The following is a 15,075-nucleotide window of genomic DNA, read 5'->3' as shown; positions in this document are numbered from 1 at the left end:
GAAAAGTTGAGGGGATTTCAAAGCGTAAATGTGAATTTAGTTTTATGAAAGAACGTAGAGATCAATTTATGTTTAATAAAAGAGTATGAAATTTAAGGTATGTTAACATAATTTTTATCTCTTTTTAATTGAAAATAGTTATATTTATATTGCATAGTTATATATTTGTTTTTGCACAAGTGACATATTGGAGCATCTTCTCATAATGTGCAACTTAGGTGGTTTGTGATGTTATAAGATATTTAATCAAATGTTATTTCTTGTCTTCATTTTAGTTATGACTATGCTACATATTTATTAAATAGACGAACCTTTATAATTAAAGTTAATATTTGATATTTTAGGATGCATATATTTAAATAGAATAAAATTATTTTGAACATAGCATATTAAAATAATTTTGTTTGTCAATAATTTTTGCCCCCCCAAGGAAAAAATCTTGATTTCATCACTGCCTATGAGGAAATTGGGGCCTATTGCTAACAAAAGATTGTGAAAATTTACCTTTATACCCTAATTATTTGGAAAATTCTAATGAACAAATTTTGCAAAAGAAACCTTGTTTCTTGTCAACAAATTAAGTAACTAATAAAACCACCTGTAATGTTGCTTTCACATATTTAAAATTTGTTAAATACAAAATCTGCCAGTTTCCCTTTCGTAAATATATAAGTGTAACACTTTTTCAATTTTACTTACAAACATTTATGTATTTTACATAAATGTAATGATTCAAAGTAAAATATGCCCATAATAAATAGCTAGTATTTTGTTAATGTAATGCAAAAAACCCATAAGAGCTAGTATGTTATGGGTAATATCTTTTTTACTTTCACATATTTAAAATTTGTTAAATACAAAATCTACCAGTTTCCCTTTCGTAAAAATATAAGTGTAACACTTTTTCAATTTTAGTTACAAACATTTATGTATTTTACATAAATGTAATGATTCAGAGTAAAATATCCATAAATAACTAGTATTTTGTTGATGTAATGCAAAAAAATCATAAAGAGCAGGTATGTTATGGGCAATATGTTTTTTACTTTCACAAAAATCAGTTTATGTTAAATACCACCTGCATGGCTGTGTTTAGTACTGCTTACGCTTCCTCTTCGGTGTTTTATCCTAAGCCTATCATATTTATGTGAATTTCCTCACACCCCAATACATTTCCACCTTCCGCAGTACGCCTCACGGTCATTGGGCCCATCAACATTTTCAAACTGCCCGCGCCTGTTATAGGTCAATACTTGTTTTTAAGAAATATTACCTTCATCCTCCATACATGTGAGCTTCCAACGTGCCTGACCTTTCCACACCTGTCTTTTATTAGTTGAATACACTACAGAATTTACCTTACTTATTAGGTTATTTCTTATCTTTTGCTTTTGGTCGGCCGCAACAGAGAGCAATGGACGACTTTTGTTTTCTTTTACTGTTCATCTCAATTGTAGGATAATGCTTCCAACAATTAATTCTACAATTTTGCGTGAAATTTCTACAAAAGAGATGAACTAAATTTCCACTTCTAGTCAAGGAACAACGGAGGACTTAATTCGTTTGAAATTGTGAGATCGAATTATTTTTATTTATTTCTTTTATTTACTAGTATTTGTATATTCTTTGATTTTATTTCTTATGGTTTTATATTAATTGAATATCCAAGGTCCGAAATTTAGATTAATTTAATAGTCTATAGCCAATTATAGCGTTAAATCCGTAATTGTTTAATTGCTTTAAAATAGTTTTAAAATAGTGGTAACTGGCATAATTGAATTTGTGTCAGAGGAGTATACGGGCTAATTTAAAATAACCCTCGTAGCATATTATTTGATTAAAATAGAGTTTCTCTAGTTCGCAAGGCAATTGAAAAATTGAATTCGACGGTCGTAACTATAATTATTTCTCGATTAGAATAGTGATTAACGGTTATATCTTGATCATCGATACAGTAAGGAGAAGTTGATTGTCATCACTTGTTTGGCAGTTATAACTTCTTTTTCAGTTGATAATCGAAATTATCTTTGTATCAATGATCAATTGAGTGAACTATTTCCAAAGTTATTCCTGCCCTGGCTAAAGTTTATCTATCATCAATTCAATTTTAATAAATTGTCATTCAGTTTTTTTATTTGTTTATTTATCTTTACTCTCATTTAAGCTATTTAGTTATCTCCAATCTTATAAACATCCCCCAAACTTTGAACTCAAGAGGAAACGAATTTCCCCAGTCCCTATGGATTCGACCCTACTTACCATTATATACAAAATTTGTATATTTTTCAAGCAGGTATTTATTATTGCACAGACTCGACAACCTGTCATTTGTCATATTAGACTTTTTTTTCAAAAAAAATAATAGTAAATTTTGTTTTTACTGACAGTGCATATATTATCACGATTAGATGTACAATATATATGCAAAATTTGTGCTGCAAATTTAAATTTAAATTATGTGTCATACATTCAATAGTGAAAGTGTATACACTATGAGTGTATAAAAAATTAATCCAAAAAATAATTAAAAAATCCCAAGTGATTGAACGAATCTAGCTCCTAATTCTGTTTTCTTGTTACTTTTGAATTTTTAAAATGATATGTAAATCATATAGATCCGCATGAGATCCATTTGTTTTCCTTTTGAGGATAGAAAAACACAATTTTGTGTAGAAAGTAGAAACTTTGTTGGTTTTTTAGGGTATAAACTAAGAAATAACATCTTAATGTTGCAAAAAAAAAAAAGATCTATATTGAAACTACAAATAAACTTTCGTTATTCATTCATCAACACACTATTTATAGTGATTATGTGAAATAAATCAACAAAATATCCAACTAACAATTATCCTAAAAATCTCAACAAAGCACTTGATAACATAATTTCCTATTCAGTAAATCTTAGTTAAACTATTTGTTAACAAACCATATGATTTTTTTGGTTAACAAATATCCTAACAAGACTTATTCTTTTACTAACTAAATTATTCTGGTATCAAACGCAATCTAGTTAAATCTGTAGAAAAAATTGACATATCTCAATACTCTTCCTTGCCACTTTTGTTATCTCCTCAAATTTTTGAATCTTGTTTTGGACAAGACTTTTGTAAAAACTCTGCAATTGATGATTAGTCTTGCAATGAACTTCTTATTTTGGATTTTTATGCAAGTTAAAGATTATTCTTGCAACAAACCACTTCTTTTGTCTTCTCATGCCAAACTCCAAATAAATGATGGCTTTCTTTTTTTTTATTTTATATTTCCAAATAACCGTCTCATAGGTTCAAAGTGAAACACCCTTCAACCAATATTTGAACTTGTACAAAAATATGAAATTCTACATGGTTTTTCATTTTGTCATCATCATCAAAACATGTAGAGTCAAAAATAGCAACATTATAATCTTGATAAATATCAGGAATCAATTTGATACCTTCTAACTTATCAATAATCTTCTCTAAAATTTTTTCAAGATCTGAATTCTTGATTTCATCATACTCCATATTAGAATTGTCAAAATTCGATCAATTTATAGTGAAACTTTTGCTTTTCATTTTAACTGAGAATGGTTTATTCTCAATCAAATCATAAGTCATTATCCTTGTTAAAATGACATCAAAAAATGATATGTGAACACTGGCCTTCGATATCTGTCTAACTGCAACTCTGTGATTTCTAATCTGTGTATCCATCGATTCTTCAAATACCGGCGAAACAAAATTTTTCTCTACCATATCCTATAGATCATTGACTACTAAATAAGTCCAATGTCCATATCCCGTAGATCATTGGCAAAAAAAATAAGTCCAATGTTTAATAGCCCAAATTTGGTAAATTTCACCACTAAAAGTTGAAACACTTAATAAGAGGTTCCTTTTTTATCATGGTTTTAAACTTATAAAGGATTCTAACCGAATGCAGTCATTCTAAAAAACAACACAAGTTTTAAGACGTAGGCTCTGATATCACTTTGTTGGTTTTTTAGGACATAAACTGAAAATCAACACCTTAATGTTGCAAAAAAAAAAAAAAAAGCTTACAAAAGATTTGTATTGAAACTGAAAATAAACTTTTGTTATTCATTTATCAACTCACTATTTATAGTAATTACATGAAATAAACTAAAAAAATATCTAGTTAACAATTATCCTTATAAATTTCAACAAAACACTTAATAACATAATCTCCTATTCAGCAAATCTTAGCTAAAATGTTTGTTAACAAACCATATGATTTTTTGGTTAACAAATATCCTAACAAGGCTTAATATTCTACTAACTAAATTATTCTGGTATCAACACAATCTAGTAAAATATGTAAGACAAGTTAGCACATATCAACAAACCCTTTAAATATTCATTGCAATTTTGTTGCCATCAAGTGTATTTTTGATATTCATTAGTTATCTACCGTTGGAATATACTTATCAATAAGCAAACGATATACACTCCATTTCCAAGGGACAATAATGCTTCCTACCTGCTTTGCCAAAAAATGCAAAATTGTTGTCCAAAACAAGCTGCTCCATTTTTCTTTTTCATTCTTCTCTTCATGCTAATCATGGCTGATTTTCAGAAAATTGAGAGAGATGCCATCTTAAACAAGAAAGATTAAGACTCAAATTCCCTCCACAATATAATGCTAGATTACATGCGCAAGAGATGAACGCTAAATCATACAAATGAAATGACTGTAGCAGGGCTTGAGCAAAACTTAGCATAAAAGTTCCTGGAATAACACGGCCAATAACAAGCTTTAAGAAATAACTCCAGCCAGGTAATTCGTACAGATTACTCGGTTGGAACCTTTGGTGGTGGTGTATTAGAAAACCTCCATTCAGTATGAAAGAAAGCCTCATTGATGCTTAGCCCTGCCACCTCACTGGGGGGAACTGCATCAGCAATATCTTTCAGATCTTCTTTTGTGAGTTTCACTTTCACTGAACCAATGTTATCATGGAGATTCTTTATCTTAGTAGTACCTGCAAAGACAATTATGAAAACCAAAATTGATTTGTTATAAAAGCAACAGAGTGGCACAAATTATAAACTAAAATAGCTCAAATAAGAATCTGCACTTGCATTACGATAAGGTGTTTGCAGGCTCCAGCTGAACTCTGATGGTTTACCAGCTTATATATTTGTCACTTTGGCCATGTAAACTAATTTTAAGGTCTTATGTATAGGATAGCATTTATTGTTCCAGAAGGGATAAAAAGATACTGATGTTTATTTACAATATAAGGTAACCAAACTCCAAGTCCAGGGAACTATGGGCAGCTCATCTTACTTTCAACAACAGAAAAACATGGCCTAGGAGAACAGTTAGTTGATCTCACATTCTACTCGAATCAAATTGGAATCGTCCAGTTAAATGTAGAACTTTGGAAGGTTGAAACACATGAATAATGTGAGAATTGATTCCCTTTGTCAATGAATTTATCAAAAAGCACTTCCAACAAGTGCCATTCAAGGTATATTTACTAACTTCAGGAGAAAGGATAGAAGCATATTTACACTATACCTCTAGGATTGATAGCTATAATTGCTCAGCGGATTCGTTCAACATGGTTCAACTTTGGCTTGTGAAAGTCTGGAACTCAATTTACTTTTATTATAAAAAGAGGCACTTTCACGAACCCATGAACATGCTTAACTGTGATTACAACAAGGAGAGGAAGGAAAAAAGAACACATAAAAGGAACTGAAGCAACCAGACATGCATGAAAGCCAAATAATCATAAGGGCTAGATGATTGATATCACAGAAAGCAATAAAATGCTATCTGCAATTTCAAAGGCAAGTAGAACTGATCACACAGACTATTTCACTTACTTCCTGTGAAATCAGTGGAATTTTCTTAGAAGAAAACAATGTCATACTCAAGCTTCTTCTATGCTGAATTACTGGAATCTGTGTTTGTATTACTTCTGTTGGAACATCAGTTCTACAAAAAAACCAAGGCTGAGTATTCATTTCAGATTTATATCTTCTATTTGACTAATGACGATCTTCTTTCTGCTCCTTTATTATATGCTCAAATTGTACAAGTCCAAGATTCTTGAGTATTAAAAGAATCATTCATGAGAAAGGGGTCATCGTACATTTGATCCTTTGGCTCTCAAAATACATGCAAAGACACAATCAATTAATTTCCACTCAGTTATAATCTCAAATACATGTTATGTTTCCCATATAGTGTCAACCAAATATATGTGGCTCAGTTTTTTATATCTGCACACGACACTTGCATTCTACTAGCAAACGAAACAATTGGATTTACAGTTACTTACCAGGAATTGGTACCATATCATCACCCTGATGAAGAACCCAAGCAAGAGCAAGTTGAGCAGGAGTACATTTGTGTTTCTGTGCTAATGCTTGTAAACGGAAATAAATGTTCTTGTTCTTTTCGAGGTTTTCCCCCATAAACCTAGGAAGTCCTCCCTGATCAAAATGTTATTCATTTCTGAAGGGAACTTGTTCTAGAAAAGGATATGAGTGACAATAAACCAAGTTTAGATCATGAAACTCTGAGTGTGATCTAAAGAAAGCCAACTTTAAAATCTATCCCTACCAAGAAACTACTTTGAGGCAAGCTCTCAACAACTGCTTTGCCAGCCAAAAAGCCACGACCAATAGGACTGTAGGGAACAATCCCAATTCTGAGCTCCCTAATTATCCACAATGAAACAGAGTTACTAAAGTGGGGGCAACATACAAGCCATGAGAAGACACACCTAAGAGAAAGAGAAGGAAATATATAACCATGAAATTCATAGAGCAGGAAATTGTTAAATAGGGGATTAAATTGGTAACATAACATGTACAGAATGAGGAATCATTATGTCTAAAGTCAATATGATGGACAGTCAGACATATCCCTTGTTAAATTCTGTAAAGCTTGAACTATGTAAAAGAATGACTTTAGTCAAGCTTCTAGTAGGCTACCTCTGGTAATTTCTTATCTAATTCACCTAAGAAGGATTTTTGCATATGGCATCCATCAAAGACAGGGAAATTTTTACTGAAATACATTGTCCTGGCGTTACAAACTCATAGCCTGAGGTGCATTAGTCTGTTTGTGCAGGGAAACACTAGTCTAGATTGCTTTTCTATCACGGTGACTTCTTTTAGGAAGGCTTTTCACTAAGTCCAAGCTATGTGCTTGAGGAGTCATCATTCAGGAAGATCATTGTGAATTTTCTCATGCAGCAGCAGAAAATAGTAATCACCAGTTCTTCTACCATACTTCTGAGGTTCGGAAAGGGATTCAAGCTATGCAAACTATATGTAGAGAAACAGCTGTAAGTGCTGCTCTGAACTAGCTCGGCTTTGTGATCATTGTGATCACCTTAAGTACTTTAAGGGGCTGTTCTACATAAGCATTGTAGCTATTCTATACCATAATTGGCTAGCTTGAATTAGAGAATCTTCAAGAAGTTAGTATAGCCTACTGATGTTGAGCTTACAGAATTGTCGGTGATGTCGAGGGTGCTGTATCAAGTTGGAAAGGTGAGAAAAGAAGCACAGAGAATTGGGAATTTAGACCAAAAAATGTGTGAAAATATAGGTTAACCGCTGTGTTTAGCTGATGAACTCTAGTTGGTTTTCAGCTTGTATACAATTGCATGCAAATATAAATGAAGATCCACTACATTACTTTTAAAAAACAAAAAACAATAAGATTCTAGCAGGCTCATGCATGGATCTTGTATGGAATAAAGCAACCTGCATAGAGGAATTATCTCTTCCTCAATATCGCGTGTCCATAGAGAATACTCAATCTGTAAAGCAGTTACTGGATGAACTGCATGAGCCCTTCTTATTGTGTCTGGGCTAGCTTCAGATAGTCCAATGTACTTTATTTTTCCTTCTTCAACTAGTTTCTTCAGTTCACCCATCTGCAACATCCACAGCATCAAAACTTTCTTTAATGCAGCATTCAATTTTAACACCACATAGTCTATGTTACGGAAATTATTTCTTCGTTATTGCTTTTATGGAGATGAGTTTTGTCATACATTTTAACTAATTTAGGTCAACGTGTCTAAATTTAGACCTATGAGTGAGCCAGATGATCTTTCGGTTCAAGGTTCAACTCTGGATCAACATGTAACTTTTTTAATTATTACAAAAAGTGACAACTGGTTCAACTATCCAGGTTTTATCGGTTTTTATTAGCTCAACTGGTCTTTGGCCAAGTTTGACTGAATTTTATAGTAATTTTATGGATGGGAGCAGTCCATCGCCGAGGGATCCTTCTGGGAATTTCGGGATCCTCCTGGGAATTTTGGGATCCTCCTGTCCTTTGGTAGTACGGATGAAGTGACCCAAGACAACCTCTTTGATGCTCTAGAGGCTCAAAAGGCGCCAGCACCACCTGAAGTTGCCCACAACTGGACCTATTTCGTGGCAAATTCGTGGTTTGATCGGTTAAACCATCCTGTCCAATCTGGTTTCACAAACCAGATTTTACAGATTGACCTTGGTAGCTCCTTAAAAAGAATGAATACTATTTTGATCCATTGTATTGCCTCATTTAGTTAAGATCCTGAGTGCAAATTGTGTGCATATACTTTCTTTTCTAATGTGCAATGCTTGCATGGCACTCTCTGTTTGATTTTGGTAAACGCCGAATTTGACCATTTCACTGCCTAATAAAGCTTATTAATCAGTTCATTAACTGATTAGTTAGATTGATTTTGGAGTTCCATCACCTAACTTGTGAGTTATGATCTCTTATTCCCTTTTCCCCCCTTAATAAAGCTAGGCAATTTCAGGATGTCTTCTATGTTATGCAAAAGAAAGGGCACTGGCAAGAAAACAAAAGAATCATGACTTACTGTTTCTTCAATAGGCACTGTTGTGTCAATTCGATGGATGAAATAAAGATCAATGTAGTCCACATCTAGGCGTTTGAGGCTACCTTCACAGCATGAGTGGGCATATTCCGGAGTACCTTTGACTATAACACGATCGTGACTATAATCGACTATACCGAACTTCGTTGCTAATTGAATCTTTTCTCGGGGTAACTGCTTCAATGCCTGCAATATAATAGTTTTTTGATCACTATAGAATTAAATGGAAACAAATGATTTTTTTTTTTTGGTAATGTTTCTATGCAATGATCATAATGATTTAATAACTTGTAATTTATTTATTTTTTGGCACTAAAGGGAAAGGTAATTCCATTCTAATGATAGAATAGATGTGTACATTTTTCAGTGGCTTAAAGTACTTTTCTAATTGCCTACCAACGGAAGTGATGGTGGTGGAAATTAAATCCAAGCTTTCCCTTACTAGTGGAGCAAACCTTGACTCCAAATTCAATCATCTATTAACCAATATGCAAAATTAGCATAATTATAATTACCTTTCCGATCAAGTATTCATTAGCATTGTCAATCCCATAACAATCTGAGGTATCAAAAAATGTAACTCCCTTATTGAAGGCTTCCTTAAGAAGTGCAATTCCGTCTTCTTCAGGGACTGGATCATTGAGAATTCCAGAAAGCCCCATGCATCCAAAACCTAATTTTGAAACCTAAAAATGAAAAAGAAAATTAATATAATTTGGAAAGTGGGACAACTACCGACAAATTCAATAGGCCTGTTCAAGTTTTAGCCAGCTTCACAAGGACAAAATGAATTAATTTCAACACATCTACCACCAACTGACTAGTACTATGCCTGATAACTCTTTTTGATTGAAAACAATGGTCCAGAAAGATCTACTGGATTTACATTGGAGTATTATTTTCTGAACATATTAGCCCCAAACACAGTGAATTACATCTTTAGAGTTTTATGTAATGAAATTGATGAGCAATTATGTCAGTCCCAATCAACATGTAATACCAGATGAGGGGCCTTTGTAAAATTGCATATGCAATTACAGAGTGCAAATCACTGTATGAACTGAGTTGTTTTGAAGCTCAATTCTTGTAATCAAATTTAAAACACAATTCCTACAAACTGCGGGTGTACATTTGTTATGCTAGTAAATACACTTGTTGTGAGTATCCATATACTTGTAAATTTTTTTTCCACATACTTGTAATTTAGAAGCCTCTAATCCCAAATATGGAAAGAAATTTTTTCCAAAACAGAGCACATTTGGATTAGTTTTAATTAGGTTGTTTTCTAAAACATGGCCCAAAAACTCACACCCAACCACCGCATTTTGCCATAAAATCAAAGGAGGCAATTTTCCCAAAAAATTGAAACACTTCTCTTTTTATCCTTTTTCCTAATTGTTCTTCAAGAAAATACAACCCCGGATCATTTCCCCACTTTCCCAATCTTAAAAAAGAACAGAAAAGGAAAAAAAAAAAAAGGCAACGAATAGAAAGAAATGAAAAAAGTGAAAGAGAAAGCTCGAATACAGCTCACAGAAAACAAACATGGCAGTGTAAATAGCTCAACTCAATTCTGCTAAAATGTCGTCCCAAGAAAGCAGAGAAAAATTCAAAGAACCAAAGGGATATGCAGAAAGGAGAGAAATTTCAACTCTTTCTCATTGTTTTCGTGAATCATCACAAAATTACCTCAAGTCCTTGGCTGCCCAGCCTCACTATTGGAATTTCTACTTGCTCATCCATTGCTATCAGCTGCAGTTGCAGTCGATGAAGTAATAAGGGGAAGAGAATAGATTCTCGTTTATGCTCTCTAGCACTTGGAAGTTGGAAGTGAGTTAAGGAAAGGGATAATTTCAAAAACCTCTCTAGATAGGGCAGAAAGATCCAATCAGACCGTTGAAACAATTACTACAATAAAGTATTGAAGCAGGCCCCTGGTCTAGATCCCTCCTAAAAGTGAGAGTTTCTCTCTCTGGGTAAGAGCGCGAGTCTCTCTTTTTTGAGAGTTCAAAATTTTTTCAAAATTTTCCGCAAACTTTTACACTCAATCTCAAGAATCAGACAAAGATCAACAACCTTATTGCTGATGAAATTAAGAAGATCGGTCTCTAAGTGGTGAAATAGCTAAAGCCGAACATCTTGGAAAGATTCTAGCTCCCCATTAGGGGGACAGTTTTCACTATAAAGATTCCAGCTCAACGTCGGAAAGTGTCTGCAAGCAGAAGATAGCTCGGTAATTCTGGTTCAAGGAAACAGACTCCATGGAAGAAGCTAGGGTGCTGACAGGTATCCTCACAGCCATATTTTCCATGGTTCACTCTTGCTTTTGTTACTTTTCTCTTTAAAAAAGTTTTTGGGGTTTACCCCGATCAATCTCTGTTTTCAGGTTGTTTAGGATTTTAAGGTTAAAAGTTATGGTTTTTCCTCTTTTTTGAGTAGTCTGGTTTTTTTCTGTTTAGAGTCTTTCTTTTCTTTTAGAACATCTTTGTCTGCCGAGGTAGGAGTCGTTTCTGCTTTCCTTAGGCTTTGGCCGTCTTGCCTTGGTTTTCTCAGTAGTGGAAGTAGGTTGTGTTTGGAATCCGTTTAAACCCCATGGCGGAGGAACTAGCAGATGCGATAAGGAAATTTGCTCTTTCTGACAAAGAGCTGGAGGGAACTGACCTGGGAGGAGAAGAGATAGACAGAGGTATTCAAGAATGTCAGTTAAGCTTAGTGGGGAGGATCAAAGGTGAGAAAGTGGTGAATTTTGTTGGAGTTAAGAACTTTGTGAACTCAGCTTGGGGGTATCCAAGGAATCTTAGGATTATAGAGCTGGGTCCAAATATGTTTCAGTTTTATGTACCAAGCAGGTAGGATAGAGACTGGATAGTAGGGGGAGGACCTTGGGTCATGGACAACCAAATTCTGGTGATAAAACACTGGTTTGAAGGTATTGAGGATGACTCTTCTGCTTTTGATCTTGCACCTCTTTGGGTTCAAGTCTGGAATCTACCTGTGCACTGGATAACAAAAGAAGCAGGATGGAAAATTGGAGCGGTATTTCATGAAGTAAAGGATGTTGTGGTGCCTCAAGTAGGAGTAAAGGAAGGTAGACATCTAAAGTTATTAGTGGTTCTGGATACCTCCCTACCTCTCTTAAGGGGAACGACAGTTAAAGTAAATGGAATCCTGAGATGGTTGAACTTCAGATTTGAGAGGTGCCCAGACTTCTGTTACAAATGTGGAGTGATTGGACATGGTGAAAAGAAATGCAAGGAAGTAATACAGGTAAGCAAAGGGAAGCAGGAACACCAGTATGGCCCTTGGATGAGAGCCAACGTAGGAAAAACATCACCCCAAAAGGAACAACAGAATAAGTATAACTCTGAGATGAATTATTGGGGCTTTAGAGATGGAGAGATGGTACGGTTAAATCCTAAGGCTAAGGAAAATATGGAACATAGTCATAAGGACTCTATGTCAGGAAGGAAGGATGAAACTAGGAAGTGTAATGATGGAAATATGACAGGCAAGGAGAAGTCCAAAAAGGATGAATCGCGGGAGGTTCAGCAACTAAGAGGTGAGGCTAGCAGTAAAGAATTGGAAAGTAAAAGCTTAATCCAAAATAGCTGGAACAGTCAGAAGGAGAGCTCTACCACAGAAGCTACAGAAACTCTCCCTAGGGGGATCAGTAAATGTGTATTAGAGGAAGCAAGTTTGAGTATCCCAGTGGAGGTAGAGATAAATGGTAAGAACAAAGGTGCAGTGGAAAGAAACGGGCTTGAACAAATAGCACAAGAGCTTATGCAAGTCACAGTAATGGAGGATGATTCTGGCAGCCCTGAAACAGCTTTAATGCTAATTGATCCAGGAAGTTCTGAGCTGGGTACTATGGCTGCCCAGAAACATAACAGGAAAATGAAGAAGCAGTTGAGATCTCCCAAAATCTCTCGTCAGCCTTTGAGGGACCTGAGTGGGAACAGGATATTGGCTATTCAACAAGGAAAAAGGAAACTTAATTTGATAGATGAGGAAATGGTGGAAGTGCAGGTAACGGAGATTGCTCACAAGAGAAACAAACTGGGAGATGGGGAAGTGAATCCTGCAGAGAAACAAGAGGGGGAAGGGGCCAACCTTAACTGGCCCCTCAAGTTTCGATGAAGGTTCTGGTGTGGAACTGCCAAGGAGCAGGGAGCCCCTTGACAGTTCCCCAGTTGAGGGAGGCTAATAACCTCCTCTCCCCAAATATTATTTTTCTGAGTGAAACCAAAAATAGGTATAATTACATGAAAAGGGTCCAAAAAATTCTGAGGTTTGAGGAAAGTGTGATTGTGGAAGCTATGGATAGAAAAGAAGGTATGGCTTTGTTTTGGAATAAAGATATTGAGGTCAGGGAAGTAGTTACAACTGCTCTCACTATAGAGGCATTGGTTTTTGATCCGGAGGTGCAGATTGACTGGTGGTTTATTGGTGTATATATGAGCTGTGATGCTAATATTAGGAAACAACAGTGGAAAGTCTTGACTGCGAGACGACAGTTGTGGGGAGATAAATGGCTTCTGGCAGGGGACTTCAATGATATATTAACTAATGAAGAGAAGTGGGGAGGTAATGCAAGAGCAGAGAGGAGTTTCAAGGAGTTTAACAGCTTTATTGAATATAACAATCTTGTGGATATAGGTTTTACTGGTAATCCCTGGACATGGAGCAACAATTGGGATGGTGAAGGGGAGATTAGGCAAAGACTGGACAGAGGATTAAGTACCATTAACTGGAGCCAATTTTTTGACAAGGCTAAATGTGAACACGTGGAAACTGTTGGGTCAGACCACAGCATGCTGCTCATAGATAATTGGCCTAGAATGGATAAAAAAAGATCAAGATTCTTTTTTGACAAGAGATGGCTCAAGAGGGAAGGGATCAGTCAAGTGGTTGAGCAAGCTTGGAAACAAACAGTGGAAGGAAATAGGATGTATAGGATTACAAGGCAGATTGCTAACTGCAGAGTGGCTCTACTCAAATGAAAGAACAATTTCACAGGAAATTCTTTGCTAAAAATCAATCAAGTGAAGCAACAGATTAAGGAGATTAAGGAATCTAAGGAATCAGGAGTTAAAGATAAAATCTCAGAGTTAAAAATTCAGTTAAAAGAGGCCTACACAGAAGAAGAGCAGTTTTGGGCTCAAAAAGCAAGGATTGATTGGCTGAGAGAAGGGGATAAGAACACAAAATTTTTTCATGCTTGTGTGAAGGGGAGAAGAAGGCGAAATAGGATGCTCAACATATAAAGGGATGATGGTTCTTGGACTAAGAGTGAGGAGGAGCTGGGAAAGGAAGTGGCCGAATACTATAGAGTCCATTTTGCTAGTTCTGGTTGTGAGGGTCTGGGTGAGATTCTAAATGGTATACCTACCACTATCACTACTGAGATGAATGCAAGGCTAACTCAGGAAGTAGAGGAGAGGGAAATTAAATCTGCTCTTTTTTCCATGAATCCAAATAAGGCACCAGGCCAAGATGGCATGAATCCTTTGTTCTTCCAAAAATTTTGGCACGTTGTGAAATCTGATTTAATTGCTGCCATTAGGCATTTCTTTCATTCTAGCAACATGCCTAAGTCTTGGAATCACACTGTCATCTCCCTCATCCCTAAAATCCAGAATCCTACCAACTTGAAGAGCTATAGGCCTATTAGTCTCTGTAATGTTGTTTACAAAGTGATTTCTAAAATTCTGGCCAATAGACTCAAGAATGTTTTAAATCACTGCATTAGCAAAACTCAGGCAGCTTTCATCCCAGGCAGACAAATTCTTGACAATGTCATTCTATCTCATGAATATTTGCATTACATGAACAATAAGAGACAAGGACAGAATGGACTTATGGCTGTGAAGCTAGATATGTCAAAGGCCTACGATAGAGTGGAGTGGAAATTCCTTGATGCCATGATGGAAAAAATGGGCTACTGCACAGTATGGAGGAAGTGGATTTGGAGCTGCCTCTCCTCAGTTACCTACTCTTTCAATATTAATGGAGTACCACAAGAATTTGTAACTCCAGAAAGAGGAATAAGACAAGGTGACCCACTGTCACCTTATCTTTTCCTCTTGTGCTCAGAAGGTTTCTCCAATTTACTGAAGCAGGCTGAAGGAGATAAAAGGATCACAGGGGTGAAGATATGCAGAAGTGGGCCAAGATTGACTCATTTATTCTTTGCTGACGATTCTTTGATT

At 35.3% G+C, this 15,075-nt stretch overlaps 2 protein-coding genes across 3 annotated transcripts; one reads left to right on the top strand and one right to left on the bottom strand.

Annotated features, from left to right (window-relative positions):
- Nucleotides 1–4,596: 4,596 nt before the first annotated feature.
- On the bottom strand, nucleotides 4,597–10,683 carry LOC113732650 (perakine reductase-like). Of its 2 annotated transcripts, XM_027258564.2 has the most exons (7): nucleotides 10,553–10,683; nucleotides 9,379–9,549; nucleotides 8,846–9,049; nucleotides 7,731–7,903; nucleotides 6,577–6,673; nucleotides 6,293–6,446; nucleotides 4,597–4,981 (listed from the first exon to the last, which is right to left on the bottom strand). In XM_027258564.2, exons 1-7 carry the CDS (start codon nucleotides 10,604–10,606, stop codon nucleotides 4,791–4,793), a joined length of 1,044 nt encoding a protein of 347 aa, XP_027114365.1. In that variant the 5' UTR covers nucleotides 10,607–10,683; the 3' UTR covers nucleotides 4,597–4,790. The 2 variants fall into 2 exon arrangements, with proteins under 2 accessions (XP_027114365.1, XP_071936761.1); XM_072080660.1 differs by lacking the exon at nucleotides 9,379–9,549 and having other exon boundaries at nucleotides 10,553–10,681.
- Nucleotides 10,684–12,999: 2,316 nt separating this feature from the next.
- On the top strand, nucleotides 13,000–13,866 carry LOC140036399 (uncharacterized). The gene has a single exon (XM_072077788.1). It carries the CDS (start codon nucleotides 13,000–13,002, stop codon nucleotides 13,864–13,866), a length of 867 nt encoding a protein of 288 aa, XP_071933889.1.
- The last annotated feature ends 1,209 nt before the right edge of the window (nucleotides 13,867–15,075 follow it).

This window comes from Coffea arabica, chromosome 2e, assembly GCF_036785885.1.
Source record: "Coffea arabica cultivar ET-39 chromosome 2e, Coffea Arabica ET-39 HiFi, whole genome shotgun sequence".
Lineage (NCBI taxonomy): Eukaryota > Viridiplantae > Streptophyta > Magnoliopsida > Gentianales > Rubiaceae > Coffea > Coffea arabica.
Note: the sequence above shows the minus strand (reverse complement) of the source record. Positions and strands in the feature narration are given on the sequence as shown.